General features: G+C 39.4%; 1 protein-coding gene across 4 annotated transcripts in view; it reads right to left on the minus strand.

Moving 5' to 3' along the window:
* Positions 1-16,522, minus strand: part of St18 (ST18, C2H2C-type zinc finger) — a 123,274-nt gene that overhangs the window by 86,312 nt on the left and 20,440 nt on the right. For 3 of the 4 annotated variants that reach the window (XM_026786744.1, XM_013351942.2, XM_026786742.1), the window contains exons 3-4: positions 5,990-6,044; positions 3,707-3,737 (exon numbers count right to left, since the gene is read on the minus strand). In XM_026786744.1, coding sequence (XP_026642545.1) covers positions 3,707-3,737; positions 5,990-6,044 — 86 coding nt within the window. Of the gene's footprint in view, positions 1-1,362; positions 1,821-3,706; positions 3,738-5,989; positions 6,045-16,522 lie in introns of those variants that run through there. The other variant, XM_026786743.1, reaches the window with a different exon arrangement.

Genomic DNA, 16,522 nt, shown 5'->3' on the forward strand with positions numbered 1-16,522 from the left:
TTAGCCAGGATATACTGATAAAGCTTAAGTTAATGCAGATGGGACACCAAGGACTGCCTCCAGAGCGAAGAGTACATGGTGGCTACAGGAGGGGATAGGCAAACGGAGCCTGTGCTCTGCCTCGGAACGCTCTACTCAGCCAGACTGTGTTTAAGCAGGTCCTGGCCCTGTATTCAGCTCAAAAGCTAGGTGCAGCTAATACCATTTGTCCTGACTGCTTCACAAGCTTATTGTGTGGATCTAATTAGATACCGTTTACACTGTTTCAAGAGCTGATTCAACATGGACTGATTCAGGGTCACTCAGTAACAAGTTCAGTGCCAAATACTATCAAGTTCACAAATACAGGAGAGTATTGAAATAGTCTACTAAGCTTTCTTATTAAAAAGCAAACTTCATCTTCCTGTAAAAGGCTCCTCTGATAGATATTAAGATGCTTTTCTATCAACTAAATAAGTTTCTGTTAATATTTCCTTTAGTTGTTACCTAGAGTATAGAAATATTTATGCAGTTTTAATATAATATTGACTACCAATGGAAGTGTTTTTATTAAAATTAAATGCGTAAAGTATTAAAATGAGACTGTACTTAAAAAATTTTAAAACAGAACAAAAAAGGATACCATCTAACTTTATAAGTTAGAAGTTTCACTTATATTCAAAGCATTAATTTTTTAGCTTATTGATTAGAGTTTATAAGGTACTCAGCAACTAAAAACTTAAAATGTCAAACATGGGGTTTTAACAAAATTAAAATAGTGGAGAAAATAAAGTAAGAAGAGACACCAAACTAGACATTCCATCATAACACATAAGCCAACAAATTGGTAAGCAGCAGTAAACCACAGAAGGACAGTAAGGCCTTGTCTTCATTTGTCTCTCTAAGGAGTCTCATAAGCAAGTCATTTTAGAGGTAAGAGTGTGCTCTCCTAATTAGAGGAAGGGGTGGACTGACTGCCAACGCTAGGCAGTTAGCAGTATTAGCAGAGACAATTCCGGAATAAGGAAACGGTATTAAGAAGAGAGCAGCGATAATTCAGTGGTTGTGACTGAGGAAGACAGCAAAACTCTCTCTGTGCCACCTGTGACATGAATGTGCTGGAGGAAAACTGGAAACGCTAGTAAGGGTGTTGATTAAAGGTGGGCCTGTGGTTATAAATTGCTTTTTTAACGGTGATGGCAATAGCTGACATACAGAAAAATAAGAAGATGAAATGTCAGTATCAACTTTTATTAGCGCCATGAACAATAAATACTATGTTGAAATTAGCGTCATTTGTATTAGTATTTTTTTTCTTGTAAGTCATCACTCTGAAAGCAGGAACATGCGCAGTTCATTTGAAAGAGAACTATATAAACCTACCAGCATTCTCTATAATCATAACTTCTAGTCTGGAGAAGCCTTCCACGTTTCTTATCGACATTTACAATCCAGGCACATGGCTGTGATGCTCAATTGCAAAAAAACCCATGGAGTCAGTTAGAAGTGAGTGTAGGGAGCTGGACACCAAAATTAAAAGGACACCAACAACATATGTATTCATTAAGATTGCTACTTTACCCTCCTCCATAAGATACATGCAGAATGGCAGATAGGGTCTATGTCTGGGTCAAGTTAATCTGTAAAACACAGTTGGGGATCAAGAAGCCCAAGCAGGGTATAAACTCCAACCAAATTTAAGGAAGTACTCTGTTGAACTCATTCTCATTAAAAAGGCCAGAAAATGTGTGAATTTCCCCAGTCACAAATGCCTTCTTTCTGAATTCCTCTATTAACAGATTAGGTAAAATGGAATATTTGATATGAATAATTTTAATAGAAATAGAAGACAAGGAATTCTTTATCCAGAAATAGACTTTGTCAAAGGCTGAGTGCCATGCTCTGAGATTTAGCCTCCTGAGGTGCCAAGCAATGGGACAGTACCTCTGTGATTTCCACCCTAGGCTGGATTGGTCGTGGCTGAGAGAGAACACAGCCCAGAAGAGAAACAGACCTGTGAGCCAAAAGTTAGGATGATGTACTAGCCGTGTATCAATGGGATACATTTGCATAAGCTCTTAATTTCCGTGTATTTTTCTGAAAACTGCAGTTATAATATTTTATATCTTATAAGGTTACTGTGAGGATTAAATGAAGTGTTTGGATGATAAAATTAGCAGCATCTGGTATATAAGACCTCAAAAAATACTATTATTACTTTAGTCGTTAATACTAATAGCATACGTAAAAAGTAATTTCTCCACAACGTTACATAACACATGTCCCGCATTTTGTTTCTCTCTTTAACTCCACCTGCATCTTCATCTGAGGTGAACACTCTGACTAGGTCAATGCATGCATATTATGTCTTCACATTTCTCTCGCTTTCAAGGCATTTTTTTTTTTTTGAGGCCTATCACTTAAAAGGTCCCTTTCCTTTCTGTGAATGGTTTGGAACCTTAAAAGTATTGTGGTTACTGTCATAGCTATGCCAGCCACGTGGTGACAAAAGATGGTACCACAAGCATCGAGTGATCTCTTGCCCCTGGATCATTTAAACATCTGCCTACCAACTCAGGAATTTTAAACAAGAGAAGGTTTAACAGGCAATGTTTTAAATGAGCCAAGCCATTTCATGCTTTATACGTGATGGTTCCATACTGTAATCTGGCCCAGGTGTATGTGCCTATGTCCTGCTTTTATTGTTCCAGCTTTTAAATTCTTAATGATGATATCATTAACCCAGGCAAACCTATAGATTTCCTGCTAGCATTTTTTCATAAAGAAGTACACCAGAATTCCAAACAAGCAAATGAATTGATGCTGGGATAAATTCAATCGCATAAAAGAGAAGGCAAATCAGAGCCTAGGATAGGTTTCAGGGAATTTCTAAGCGCAGGGCCTGGGATAAGGTGTGCAACCTGTTAATACGTCCCTCTGTGGTGCGAGTAGGTCAGACATGTTCACACTCCTTTGTCTAACATTCCCGAGAACACAAGCAGAGGTTTCTGAGTTCGGAAAGCCGGGCCTGTTTATGGAGGGGCGGGGGGGGGGGGCTTACTGGATTTGCAAGAGCAATGTGCTCCTCAAAGCAAGTATTTTCATACTGTGTTTTCCCCCCACCAAAAGTCCTTTCCTTTCTCTTTGTATTTTACTTTTATAGTTTATACTTTGACAATAATTCTGTAAATGAAACCCCAATGAATTTCTGCATTACTCACTAAGGTAGCATTTTTCAAACACTGTCTGTCCAAGTTAGAATACCTAAAATGGAAATAGAAGAACCTGCTAAAATACAAGTCAAATATTTTCTACTGTGTAAGTTAAAACTTGAAAGTAGCAGCTGTTGGAAATATCTAATCATTTTTTAAAAAGCTGAATAACTTACAATCTAGGTAATTCACTCATCAGTGTCCTGGAGCACCAGTGTAAAATCACACATGATATCCAGTCATATGGAAAAGAGGTGGCCAGTGAATAAAAGCAGGTAATCACTGATATTATACAAAAAGTTTTTTTTAATTAGGACATTAGATAAAGTATTTTCAGCCCCATTATCAGTACAGCTGCTGCTCTTCTCTGCTTCCCCAAGGGTTAGAAAGAGTGGAGGTGAAGTTCCTCTTTGGCTTGCTCCTCATTCTAAAGCAAGGAGGCTGGAGAAAGACAATTCATTCTAAACCAGTCTAAGCAATTCATATTTGAAAGACTCATGAAGGGGAGATCTTACCTGAGCTCTTGGATCAGAGAATCCATTGGTACTGTTCACAAAAACAAAAGTGAAGGAGAGAAAGAAGGAAAGAGTAAAGAAAGAAAGGAACAAAAATAGGAAAAGAAAAGAAAGAGTCTCAATTGAGTTTATTTTTTAAACCGTATGACTGAAACTTTTCCCCTACCTAGAGATAACACTAGTGCCTGGCTAGGACAGACACCACCTGGCTTCTCACTGAATGGAATGGGTTTTCTTTCATTATGGTTGTTTTGGAAATAAAAAAGCAGACAACAGAGCCCAAAACAGACTCATTCTAGGTTTGGTACACTGGGTGGTCTTGGCTCCTTGTTGGTGAGACTGTCCAATGACCTGAAGTTAGAGGTACGTTGAAAAAAAATCAGAAACAAGAAAACTTTGATTTTTTTTCTCTCAATTAAATGTTTTCTTTCTTTCTTTCTTTCCTTCTTTCTTTTTTTTTCTTTCTCTTTCTTTTTGGATTTTCAAGACAGGGTTTCTCTGAGAAACAGTTGTGGCTGTCCTGGAACTCACTCTGTAGCACAGACTGGGCTTGATTTCACAGACTTCAACCTGCCTCTGCCTCCCAATTGCTAGGATCAAAGGATGCACCACCACCACCAATGAGAAACTATTTAAAAGAATTTCAAGATTACTGCTTTTATTTATTTATTATTTATTTTTGTGGTTCTGGGGATAGGTCTGTGGCTCATGGAGTCTACGCAGGCATCTACTTATGTGCCGTACCACAGCTCTGTGCATCCATACTTAATACCCGTAAGCAAGCTTCCGGAGGGAAATGTTAACTTCACTAGTAAGTGCTTCAAGCTGATCCCAAACAGTTCCTCCATACGGAGACAGGAGCAAGCTCCAGCACTGTTAATATCAACAGCCTTTCACAAGAAGGAGCTTTGAATTTCTGCCTGAAAGGCTGGGAGCTCAAGGAAGTTGTGTTGATAAATACCTGCCTACACAGGGGTAAGCAGCATATGGAGGGAGACAACAGGTGGCTTCCCAAATTACTCACGCTTCACAAGAACAGTAGTTCACTTAGAAAAGAACATGTTGGCTCTGTTTAAGGCTGTGTGTGCATTGCCAAAAGTAAAATAAAATAAAAATAAAGACCAAAGATATTTGCAAATTAAAAGACCCACATCTTGAAAGTGTGGTAGAGTAGCATGCTCTGAAAGCTCCAAATAAGAGACACACAGTCCAATCTCTAGAATCCTGCCATCTAGAGCAAGCACGAGCTTATTCTAATTAAAGAGATAAAAAAGAAATTGACTACTTTTCTTAAGTATATATCCCATTGAGAAGTTTGCTGCACAAAAATTTAATGCCCTAGAAACACATTATGTCAAATTTAAAGATAGATACAGGATATGATTATTTCAACAGTCATTTAAAGTAAAACTAAATACTAGTACAGGGTAAAAGCTCTGTTTCAGTGGACAAAAGTCCATACTGCACACAGGATTACTTTGCATTTGGGATTCATCGGTCAATGGCAACAACTGCACACATTTTAACTAAAAAATTCAACCTGACTGAATGAAAAACGCTGGTACTCTGGATTTTGGTTAAACGGGAATTAACTACGTTGACTGCATATGTAAACACACAGCTAACTAGCACACTGCATTTGGGTAGCCACTCTGAACTCCCAAACCTTCCCAGGAAGACAGGGTCGCAGGGCTCAGCTCTCTCCCGCATGGGCATGGACACCAGAAGGGAGTGTGAAGGACAGCTTTCCAGGATGTTTTCAGAGCCATGGCAAACTAGTTTTCCACTTAGAATTCAGGGTCACAAAAATATAGCTAATTATAATAAAAGTTATTTTCCTTGAGGGGTGTAATTGCCAGTCAATCCTGTTTTCCAGCTGTTTAGATCATCAAGGGCCTGTTTATATTTCAATATTACATTACCATCTGTTGGTTAAAAAAAAAAAAAAGAGGGGTAGCCAGCAAGTTGAACCTTCCAAACATTACTTTCTGGAGCTGCCTGGAACTCCCAGCAGGAAGAATCAAAAAACAAATGTTACCGTTTCACTTGAACTAAGTAGGGACTGGGACTACTAAGCCAGACAGCATAAAAATAAAATTCAGCTTCAGCTGTAAACTAGGAATCCAGTTTTTGTTCCCGTCACTAGAGAGCATCACTCCTGGTACCCAAAGGTTTCTGTGGAGCATTCCTCACTGACTCTTACTACACACAAGGGACAAGCACAGGCACTCCCATCCTTCACGGTGTGGTAGGCAGTGTCAGGGCGCCTGCTCACTAACTCACCTTCAGTTCCTTTTGAGAGAGTAGGCAATGATTTATCCTCAACCTCCGCATCCATCTGTAATGTGAACACAAAGTACGGAGATCATTACTTTGTCACTGATCAGACTGTGAAAACATGTAATTAGACATTCTGAAGATCTTTATGAAGAGCAGACTATAGCCTTCCATGGTCCTGCATCCCCTTCTGGCTCTATGGAATCTGGCTGACTGTTGGAGAGTACCACCGAATTTAGAGACACATCTACAGATGCTGGAAACCAGAGATGCTAACAGCCAGGGTGCAGATGGCCTTGGCCACAAGTGTTTGCTAATGATTTGCATACTTATAGAATTCCAAAGACTGAAAAAAGGGTTGTCTCTTAGGCAGTGCTTGTGAAATGAGAACTCCAAACAGGAAGACAAAAGATCTAGACTTATTTACTGATTTCAAATGCCTTCGGCTTTCTATATGCTTTCTGAGTACACATCTTCTAAGTTAGGAAAAACAAAAGCCTATATAAAAATGCAACCCAAAGACAAATGCTTGTAGTGCTCCCCCCCCAAAAAATACCATTGGGAGTTATAACTATCCACAATGAACTACATTTACTCTCTGATTTCCTGAAAAATTACGGTCATCGTATCACTCAAATGTAAAAGAAACATAAAATCCAAGTGAGGTTCATGGAAGTACCAAATTCCCATCATTACTGAATATTTTAAATGTAATCAAACAAATGATCAAAGGGATACAAAGGCATCCAAAGCCTTCTGTTTTCATATACTCTGACCCCAAGACATCTACCCATTTTGCTAGAACCCACAAAAAACCTCTCAGTTTTATTCACTTTTGCACATTTTCAGAATTCTTAAATGTAAGTAAGCTGCTTTTCCTGCGGAAAACGAGAGACAGGCAGCAGAGATGCTCTGTGGCTCCCGTCCTTAAAGCCCGACACAAGCCGTGGCAATGTGACTGCCATGGTAATAGGAGCTAGGCTCCACTCTCAGAGGCTAGGTTGTGATTGAAGGCACTGACCTGCCATGGACTTATAATAGGGGAGCAGGTGTGGCAATGATGGACTTTAATTTCCTTTAATAAACCTTTTATGTGCCACACTTTTACTGCCATTCGACGCTCTCCAAGGTCCTGCACATAATAGGTTCATTACTTTTGATTACTATAGTCTATTGAGACAAACAACTCGAGAACACACTATATATTATGTTCAGTTAAACCAATATAGACTATTTATCCATTGTGCATTTTTTCACCTGCAACACTACAGATGAAATTAACAACAGCTCTCGTAAGCTAAAACTATTAAACCCACCAGAACTCTTTTGTCATTGCTTCATAATAATAAACCAATCGTTGAACTGCTTTTAAAATTAGCAAACAAAAAGTGTTCATGGCTTTGACTGAACAGCAGCCGCTTTAGTCTAAATAAAATGGTTCATTGTTATAAATATTTTAAAAGTACACAATAAGAGAAAACAACAATAAAACGGAGGTGGGTTTTTTTTCCTGTTGATTTTCTTTCTTCTGAAACCATATGAGTTTATGGCAGATGCCTAGGATTAAAAGGGCTTGGTTTACTTAGGATGGCAAGTACTGCGTTGTGAAGTCCCCCTCCTCCCTGGAGGATCTCTGCTGCATATAAAGTGGCTCAGCTCATGCAAACGTAGCTCTGTGGGCTACACAAATAACTAGATTAAGGGAGATCAGTAGCATGTGAGGGTTAAAATGATGAAACACATCACATATTTCTGAGGAAGCTATTCCCATGGGCAGGAATTCACATGAAGCAAGACTATTATTCAGCAACACAGGTACTATTAACCTTCCCTAGACACTCTTAAAATGCCCCCAACACGAAGGATGGTTGAGCTCCATGAATTTCTTTACCAAAACTGGAACACAGACTGCCAAGAGTTCCAGAAGGCATACAAAAAACTTTCAGAAACTAGCTAAAATGCAGTATTCTTTTTAGGAGCTTTGAGGAGTCAGCCATGGATCTGGGCTTTGTGACTACCTTACGTGGCCACCTCTGCACCATAGCCACTGGGGGAATGCATAAACACTCCTTGACTGCTCTTAAAATCTCATCTCATAACCATTTTGCTGAGCTATCTTCTCTCCCTCCCTGCCTCCTTCCTTTTTCCTTCCTTCCTTTTCCCCATCCTTCCCTTCCTCCCTCCTTCCCTCCCTCCCTCCCTCTCCCCCTCCATTCCTGCCTTCCTTCCTTTCTATTTGGTGTAACTTATATATCCGCTGTAAGTGTTAATAAGTTTTGAAGTTGAAATTTGGGCCTAATAACAGACATGCAATGGAACAAGGCTATAAATTTATAGGATATCTCCTTCACCCGCAAGAGCAGGGTTAAGTTCAGTGTCTGTCATTGGGAAGTAACGATATCAGAAACTGAAAATACATAAACATTTCTTTTTTGTGGAGAATTTTAACATTTGTGAGATGTCTTTTTCTTCTCTTCCATTCTAATTCAAAACCATATTTTATTGGACCATGGCAGAGCTCAGTAGCCCAAAATACTGTGAAAACACACACACACACACACACACACACACACACACACACACACACACACACACATAAAAATAGATACATCAGGTCTTTACTTTCTAGTACTTTATATCTGGGAGCAGGAACTTCTAAATTTTCTTCATTTGTATTATTCCCAAAGGCCTTGATACACTGCAAAGAACACGGGTGGTTTTTCTAGAGTCAAACCTCTTACTAGGGTAGGTGTCTTGCTCTAGTCACATAATTCAAGGTGCAGAGACCACTGTGCTGCACATGTTTGAAAACTTGGGGTAGAAGAGGTTACCATCCTGTCCAGTTCCTCTTGAGTTATAAAGTAGACATCTGATTGTTACATGAGTCAAGAAAAATGACCTAAATAACATATAATGCAATCTTGAAAATTACAATTCTTAGAAATACTATTTCCCTTTACTGGAAAGTGATATTTTGTTATCTTTCTGTTTAGGCACCAAAATGTTATTGAACCAATTTTAGTTAACATTGTAAAACTTATGAATTTTTTTCAAAACAGGAATTTATTGTAAAATCCTGTCCTGTGGATTTTATGCAGCTTTCCCATAGCCAACTTCATTATTTATGCAGAAAAATGAAGCTATTTCTGAGTTGCCTACAAGTAATTCTAATTTACTATCCTATTTTTCTTCATAAGAAACTACATTAAGAAAATATGCTACACATGGTGGCCCACACCTTTAATTCCTGCACATGGGAAGTAGAAACAGGCAAATCTTGTGAGTTTGAGGCCAGCTAGCCTGGATTCCAGAGCCAGTTCAAGGTCAGCATGGCTAAACAGTGAGAGGCGGTCTCAGCAAACAAACTGGGAAGAGTTCAGGGTAACATATAGCTCACTTGTAACACATACAATATTACACAGAAATAAAAAGGTAGTTCCTATTCAAAAACTAGCTTATAATATAGCAACATGGGAGACTTTTTGCAAAAGGCTTCCTGATGTGTTGTTCTGGGTAGTCAAGCAAAAGTAAGAACAAACTGCACGTGGGGAAAACATTAATAAAATGAAGAAAGTCAACAAACTCTTTGCAGAGGATACATAAGAATCAGGAGTAGAAATAGCAGATACACAATGAAGAGGAAAAATAAGCGCAGAATGAAATCATAGTTGACTGTTGGAAGATGCTATTTGGCATCTTTACTTACTCACAGACCTACACAGAGATGTGTGAACAATTTCCTAGCTATTGTACCTAACAATCTCTTCTAACTGGCACTTATCACATCAAGGGCAAACACCGGGTTGCTACCTCAACACTGCAATGCAGAGATCTGAAACCTACTTTGGGTTTGAGAGGAAGCTCCAGAGTATCTTCTTAGAGGCAGGGTTCAAGGAACACCATACAGAATTCACAAATGCAAACTCACTGTATTTTGTTTTTTCTTCAACAAAGATCTATGCAATAACAGTAGGACAGATTCATAGAGTCTGGTTCTTTGGGGGAAGGGCAGGTTTATAATACATGGGAAAGTCATGATAATAATTCTGTTTTGAGGCAATTTCTGAAAACTCATACACAGCTAATATTGTATTGATATCTACCCCAAATGGGGACTTTCAATTTGAGAAATTCTTCCAATATATCCAATGTCTAATAATTTCCCTTCTTTTAAAGTTTTTATTTTTTCTTTGTGTGCTTTGCTTATGGGGGAGAAGTCATTGTATGTGAAGGAGGGTACCTGAGTATGTGGCTGTGCCTGGACACATGTGCATGGGAAGGCCAGGGTCAACCTTGGGAGTCATTCCTCAGTAGCGAGCCATCTTATTTTTGAGACAGTGATCTGGGGCACACAGATTCAGACAGACGGGCAGACTAATGAGTTCCAGGAACCTTCTTGTCTTCATCTGTCCACTACTAATTTACAAGTAAGTGCACACCACCATGCCTGACTTATTACACCGATATTGGGAACTGAACTTGGGCAAAAAGATTTTTTTTATTAATCAAGCCGTGTTTTTTTTTTCACTTTTTAAGCAGTGTTCATTGTGTTTACTGGCATGTTTGAGATAGCAATATTTTATTAAATTACATTATGTAATTATATTACATCATTCTTGTGAGATACTCTCTCTGATTTAATTATTTATGGTGGAGGTAGGGACTGAACTCAGGACCTTGCATCTGCCAAACAAGTGCCTTTCTTATGACTTCTATCCTCAGCGCATGAAATGTCCTTTGGACCCTGAGAAATTCATGGCAGATGGGGAGGCTGTTTAGTTGCTATACTGGAAGGTCCTGGAATTCTTACCCTGAGATCCAATATATCCCTAATGGATAGTTCCTTACCAGAAGTAAAATTTACAAAAACAATGAAGAGAAATCTAAGATACTAGAAAAGGCCTGAAAGTCAAGAAAAATGAAAACTAGATGATGCCAGTCTATCAGAATGAAATTTGTCCAGCTTGAGCACAAAGAAGCCAATATTAAATGTCCTTTCTTTCAATGTTGTTGGCCTCTTCCAAACAAAGCTGTGGATCAGTCCAAAGTAGTGGCCTAGATATCCACTTTAGGTAAGGAGAGTCATGAAAAACTGAGCCGTGATACAGAGTAGAGGAGAATGCTGATGTGTGAAAAATGCTAGGCTAGAATATTTGTTTTTTCCAATCTTGCCTTTTAATTTGTCTAGCTTTTAATATATTTATCAATTACTTAGGAAGAATAGAATATTTAGTGTCAACCTCTTCAAAAATGTAAACTTTAACACAATGCTTTCTTATATCCCCCATGACGACATATTTACAGGCAGTTTCTAATTCTCACGTATTTAAGGCCCCCTGTTCTCAATTCTAGTTCTCCAATCTGCATGATTCTGTATAGAAGGCTGAGGGGTTAGTGGCGTGTCCAGTTCAGATTTACGATGCCTCTCGTCTCACTTAGCCCTTCCTAATCCCCTTGCAAACAGCAAACCTGAAGGAGGAAGGAGATTCACACTGCTATCGGTACAGTTCTCTAGGCAACAGCTCTACCAAAGGACCACACTTGTGCACATTACTCAGAGGTGACTGAGTTTCCAAAGGGAACTTTCTAGGCTCCCTGAGAAATGTAGCATCGGCAAGAGGAGATAGCCTCGACCTGAGAGAAGCTCAGAAAATGTTATAGTGGAGACTTCATTACCTTGTCTTTCTGATCTCCAGTCCCCGCCACTGTTGTAGAGTCTATCCAGAAACGTTATACAACGGGCAACGCTGAATGCAAACCAAGGCCATATGTCTACATCTTCCTGCCAAATAGTTCTATTATTCCCATAGGTAATGGACGTATGCCGAAGATTTCTATTAGCCGCCGTGCCGTGGCCTCAGAGGCACGGTTTTGTGACAGGGAAAGAGGGGCAAGAGCATTGTCAGGTTTAGGCTTTTTGAGTTTTGTGTATTTTAAAAGTATGCCCCATTTAAACCTAACTTAAGGCAGGCAATACATAAAATGCCTTTGTCAAATTTTCTTACTCATAGTTTGAGATACATCTGTTGCAAAATATACAAATTTTAGAAAATAATTACTTCGGAAGACATATATTATTACAAATAGACTTTTTTTCCCCCAAAACAATCAAATCTTCACTTTTCAGTGTTTATAGAAACTATCCCTGGAAGTCATCTAAAATACTTTTCAGAATATGTTTTCAAAATATCTTTAAGCTAACTAATCTTTAAATACAAATGAACTCACATTAAATTCTTAAATCTGTTTTAACCATGAACCTTTCTGTAAGGGCAGACACAAATAACTAGATGTGCAAAGCTTTGTGGCCTCTGAGGATGTCAGCTCCTTAGCAGTTTAAAACAGGGAGCTCACTGGATACTGAAACAGCCACAGTTTTAAACTCAGAAGCAACAATAAATTTCAAGACAAATCCACATGGGTGACCATTGCTGACAGGACAGCCTTTATATAAATTCTTTAAGTTGTTTTTCTTTCAATATATCCTATTTTTAATAACAATAATGAGACCACACCACTTTTTCTTCAGGTAACCTGTATGGCAATATTTTTGTTCAATTTAGTGGAAAATCTTAGAATTCATTCTAGTGGAAAGAAAAAAGTAAAAAAAAAAAAGAAAGAAAGAAAGCATATCAGGCTGGACAAGAAAAATGCTTATTTAAATGAACTTCAGTGAACAACAGAAGACACGTTGGCATCCTTGGCCTATAATTTGGTCACAATGAAATTGTTATACTATAAACTATATTGTTATTAATAATTTTCTGATTCTTTTGTGGCGTTAAGTATTAAAACAAGGACCTTATGCATGGTAGACATGCACATTACTACTGTGTGATATCCCCAGTCCTATTATTACTATTATTGTTGTTGATGTTATTATTATTATTATTAATCTTGGCCATCAAAAGAAAAACTTAGGGCACAGTTTGCAATGAACTCTAGTGATGAAGCTACAAAAGACAGAATGGACTGGCTGTTTCTCGGAGTTGTTCCAAAAGAGGCCAGTAAAGATCCCAGGGCCAGTGTTGGTACTTCCTATTCAAGGAAACAACCTGCTTTTGGTTTACTTTACTTGAGTCACCATGCACAAGACTGCATCAGCTCTATTTGGTTCCAGGGTGAAAACAAACAAACAACAAAAACCCAATACTGACAGCCAGTGTAATGCACTGTGCATCCTAGAGAGGTCCTGGCTCTACTAACGCCATGTGCATGTACCCATGGTTACAAGTTTACAGCCGGCAGGTCTGACGTTTTAAGATCCAAGCTCCCAACCTTCCTTTCAGGGGACTTCTGCTGCTGGCCTTTCACCTTGGACAGTGTCTTGAACCAGAGGCCTCAGAGTCACAGGTGCCTCCTCCTTGCAGCTTTCGACCAGGCATGGATCAGAAGCTTTTAGAACTCAAGTCAGCAACTGTGTAGGAGAAACAGGCAGCAAATTCCCACATAGGACAGACTGTAGCCCATGTGGACGAATGCAAAGGAGCACTGCAGCTAGAGAATTCTTACTTTGTATTTGAACACAACTTAAATTTGTTTTTTTTTTTCTTAAAAAAAAAAAGGTTTTTGGCTCATTCTGCTGCACTCCTTGGTTCAGAAAGAGTTCTGGAGCTTTCCACCTGCCTAGTTCCCTTTGTTTGCCACACACCAACCTAAAACAAAAGATCCTGGAAGCAGTCACACTGGTGAACAAAGCTCTTTCTAAATCCTGAAAGTAATGGCTTTCTGTCTAATGCCCTATCGTGTTATGTATTTATTAGCAATACATTTTCCATTTATTTTCTCAAAGATTGCCAATAAAGAACTGAATCACATAAGGGAGTAGCTGTAAAGCCTCTGAGTTCCCTAATGTCAAACTCATTAGCATCAGAATAAGCACACAGCAGCACGTCATCGGCACAATTGCAATTTTTTACTACTTTTAATAGCGTTTCTCAAAGGGCTCATTTTCAACTTTCTTCAGTGGTTAGTTGGGTCTCCCGGGAGAAGGAGCTTCCTGATGCTCACAGCTTCTACTCAGCAGCCTGGTCGTTTGCTGTCACATGCGTCAGCCCTCTGCCCTAACCCCATCTGCTGTGACTTTCCCTCCCTGGAGACGGGAATGCAGGCAGCACAGCTGAGATCTGCTTGAGAAGTGTGCAGAGGGTGCGGAGGAAAGATAAGTTTAGGAATATGATTTGGCATGCAGAAGCCCAGGACGTGGAAGCACAGGGAAAGGCGAATGGGAAGCAGGGCTCTTAGGATGCTCACGCGGAGTCTGTTGCTCCAGTTCCACCCAGCTCCTCTTTGGAAGCCTATCATAATCAAACAGGACCCTCCCGCTGCAACCTGGGTTCCTACGTGTGCCCCACAACAAGGAAACACATTCAAAGCCCCATTTTTATTAAGTGTTATTTTTTAGGTTTTAACAATCATTCTTTGCTATTATTTAGTTGTTCTGTGTGTTCTTTAAAAAAAATTACCTTTTCCCCCAATTTAAATGGAAGCACTTGGAAGGAGGAGGCAGGCAGATCTCAGTGAGTTCGAGGTCAGCCTGGTCTACCAAGTGAGTTCCAGGACAGCCAGGACTGTTACACAGAGAATCTCTCTCTGAAAACAAAAACAAAAACAAAACAACAACAACAACAACAAAAAAGAGTTCCCCTCAGGCCTTCACCAAGCACCAAGGACTCCCAACCATTCTAGCTCTGCCTGCAGGCATGCGCTCACTCTCAAGGAAGCCCCCACTTTCCTGAAACAACAGCCTTAAAAGGTGAGACCACATGGCAATCAAGGTGTGGCAGACCAACGGGCTGCACCGCATTTTCTAATTAATGGCTCCTATGCTCAGATGTCTCAGCTCCATGAAGGCATCACCAAGCACTCCATTTGCTGACTTCCCTTTCTAAAAAGAATTAGAAGATGTCACTCCTTCATAACTGCCTCATGGATGCGTACCTTCTTCTGAAAAACACAGTTCTGTTCAGATCTACTATGTAGTATGATGACTTGGCATGGTACTTCAAAGAAAAGAAACCTTCATTATTTGAGGTAGAGTTTTGTTCTTGTGGATGAATGGACTAAGTGAATTGATCAATATGTCAACTGTGACCCCCAAACGGAGAACTGTAGGTTTATGTATAGTTTTAACGGAAGAAATATTTATTAAATCTTCCAGTCTAAATGTAAGGTGAAAAGTTTGGTGAAGGAGCAAACAAATTTGTTATTCAATGTGTGCACGATGCACAAATTCTGATCTAACCAGAACTCACCACCATTAGCCAAAATGGTCAAACTAATATGACCTCACCACCACCATCAATGGGTTCTAACATGATGTCACCACCACCATCTCTGTGATCTAGCATGACCTCAACACCATCATCAATGTGTTATAACTAACATGACATCACCACCAACATCAATGTGTTCTAACTAACATGACATCACCACTACCATCAATGTGTTCTAACTAACATGACATCACCACTACCACTAATGTGTTCTATCATGAATCACCACCACCATCAATGGGTTCTAACATGACCTCACCACCACCATCAATGGGTTCTAACATGACCTCACCACCACCGTCAATGGGTTCTAACATGACCTCACCACCACCGTCAATGTGTTCTAACTAACATGACATAACCACCACCATCATTGAGGTCTAACATGACCTCAGCACCACCACCAATGTGTTCTAACATTAACTCACCACCGCTATCAATATGTTTTAACTAACATGATCTCTTCACCCTCAATTCCATGTAACTAACATAAGCTGACTGTCACTGCCAATGTTCTTGTAGGATTCGCCTACCAGAGAAACCAGCCTGCTCTGTCTAGTCAGGAAGGTAAGACCAGCAGTCCTCTCAGAAGCCTGCAGACTTCAAACAGTCTCCAAAGACCACTTGGATTTATTTCTTTAGCAAGTTCACATAACAACACCAGCATCTTTTCTCATGGATCACTACTTCTCAAGGTCCTGCTTCAATTTCTAACAGTTTTACTGTCTCATCCACTGCTCTAACTTTTAAAAGCTTCACTATCTAGATGGAAGAAAAGGATTATCTTTGATTTGTCCATTCCTGGGGATAATAATACAAGTTCTTTGCAGTTCCAAACTTTAAGATTTATTTTACATTGATCAGTATAATGATTTAAGTTACAGTCCAATTTTGTGAAATAATATACTATAATATCATATGCACATAAGTGCTTACATGTTTAATATCCCATACTACCATACTTATATACATATTAGTTTATGTGTATATATAATATTGATGACTAATTGCAAGCACAATGCAATTCTTCAGTTTCCAGTTGTTATTTTATTTCTCCTAATTCCTGTTGACATTTAATTCTATTTTTATCTTTTTTTTTTATTGAGAAAAGGAAAAAAAGTTTCCCCCTCCTCCCAGCCTCCCATTTCCCTCCCCCTCCTCCCATCCTTCTCCCCTTCCCCCACTCCTCTCCCCCTCCCTCTCCAGTCCAAAGAGCAGTCAGGGTTCCCTGCCCTGTGGAAAGTCCAAGGTCCTCCCCCCTCCG

This window comes from Microtus ochrogaster, linkage group LG5, assembly GCF_000317375.1.
Source record: "Microtus ochrogaster isolate Prairie Vole_2 linkage group LG5, MicOch1.0, whole genome shotgun sequence".
Lineage (NCBI taxonomy): Eukaryota > Metazoa > Chordata > Mammalia > Rodentia > Cricetidae > Microtus > Microtus ochrogaster.